The sequence below is a fragment of the Lactuca serriola genome, chromosome 7 (genome assembly GCF_051521515.1).
Source record: "Lactuca serriola cultivar US96UC23 chromosome 7, Lser_US96UC23_V15, whole genome shotgun sequence".
NCBI lineage: Eukaryota > Viridiplantae > Streptophyta > Magnoliopsida > Asterales > Asteraceae > Lactuca > Lactuca serriola.
In genome coordinates, this window is record NC_136414.1 from 176,951,142 (window position 1) to 176,952,880 (window position 1,739).

The 1,739-nt window shown below is 35.9% G+C and overlaps 1 protein-coding gene across 1 annotated transcript; it reads left to right on the top strand.

The window, feature by feature from the left end:
- The first annotated feature begins 458 nt into the window (after nt 1–458).
- Nucleotides 459–1,516, top strand: LOC145062952 (CASP-like protein 2A1). Its single transcript, XM_079010544.1, has 2 exons — nt 459–783; nt 896–1,516. Exons 1-2 carry the CDS (start codon nt 554–556, stop codon nt 1,284–1,286), a joined length of 621 nt encoding a protein of 206 aa, XP_078866670.1. The 5' UTR covers nt 459–553; the 3' UTR covers nt 1,287–1,516.
- Nucleotides 1,517–1,739: the final 223 nt, after the last annotated feature.

Sequence of the window (1,739 nt, forward strand, 5' to 3'; positions counted from 1 at the left end):
CAATATATATACCTCATATATTAACTATATACTTTGCTAATCATAGTATAATTAATTGCTTGCATTACTAAAACACATAAATAAAGTTTTTCATAGTTAATTGCTGTTCTTTTATTAAATACTAAAATTTAAAAACTTCATAAGTTCCCAAAAACTTTAGAAAGATGCTTGCCACCAAACAAGTTTAATTTAAGAAATATTAATGTTTGAATGTTCATAATCTCATATTCAGTTCAATTCGTTATATATTTCAAACTTATTTTTTACTCACAGTTGTTTCAAGATCAAATAACCAGCTGATAGAAGCAATCTACTACGATAGAGTTATCCCTGCCTATATGATATGGTATACATGGGGAACATCAACCTCAATACAATGAAAGCATTAAATGTAACAACACCTAACTTCACCTAGAATTTATAGTCATCATTTATTACGTATATAATGTTATGAATGAGTCATTTGATGCATCATCAACACTGTCCACAGGATTCTTCTTCCGTTGTTTCTACGCAATTTGATACACCGAAAGCTGCAACTTTGTGATCAATAATGGCGGACAAGAAAGAAAAGACTAGCGTTCAAGCTACAGGAAGCTCTGAAATGAGAAGATCTCAAGAAGATGAAGTTGCAGGAGATGAAAGCTCTGGAATCCGGACGGTGGAGACTCTACTGAGGCTGTTTCCGGTAGGGTTGTGTGTGGCGGCGCTAGTGGTTATGCTTAAAGATTCTGAAACTAATGAATATGGCTCTCTTTCCTACTCCAACATCACTGCTTTCAGGTATCTTTAATTTTGCCTCTACAAAAGCAAAGCTAACGATTTGAACTCACGATAGTGGTAATTAATTAAAATTTAAAAATGGTGGGTTTTGAATGAATGTAATTTGTTGCAGGTTTTTAGTGCATGCTAATGGCATCTGTGCTGGTTATTCGCTACTCTCGGCGGCTTTCACGGCGATACCTCGGCCTATAACCATGCAACGAGCTTGGACCTTCTTCCTCCTTGACCAGGTTTTGACATACTTGATACTGGCTGCCGGTGCGGTGGCGACGGAGGTGGCGTATCTGACATACAAAGGAGATCTGACGGTGACGTGGAGTGAGGTCTGTGGAACGTACGGCCATTTCTGCAGAAGCGCGATGGCTTCGATCATCATCACTTTCATGGTGGTGATCTGCTATGTTTTGCTGTCGTTAATCTCTTCTTACAGGTTATTCAGTAAGTATGATGCTCCTGTTGGGTATCATAACAAAGGGATCGAGATTGTTGACTTTGGGAATTAAATAAGAGTGAAAACCTGCCTGTGTTTGCTTGATGAAGAAGAAGAAGTAGAAGAAGAAGAAGAAGAAGTAGAAGAAGTAGAAGAAGAATAAGAAGAACAGAGATTTATATATATGATAATGAATGTTCTTTATGGGTTCTTGTTTGTGGCATAATTTACTTTCGCATCTTGTAAAATATTAAGTGGGAGAAAGTTATAACAAATGGTTACATATAATTCTTCGACATCCAATACATCTTTTTGTTTGATTTTCGACTAGGCCAACTAAACTAGAAAAAGTTTCAGAATTCAGTTTCCCTTAATCGTATATGGTTCATGAAAAAGAAATGAGATCGAAAATGATGGATATTAATTCTATGTTTTTATTTTCAATGTGTCTTTCGCAAAGATGTGAGAATCTCTACTCGTGGTTATAAATTTCTTCATAGCTTTCCCATTTTAAGACATGATTTTG

What these genes read in the sequence shown, in the direction of transcription:
- LOC145062952 (XM_079010544.1), top strand. Translation starts at nt 554, where the DNA reads ATGGCGGACAAGAAAGAAAAGACTAGCGTTCAAGCTACAGGAAGCTCT. An exon ending in TCCAACATCACTGCTTTCAG is followed by an intron (nt 784 to 895) that starts GTATCTTTAATT and finishes AATTTGTTGCAG; the next exon opens with GTTTTTAGTGCATGCTAATG.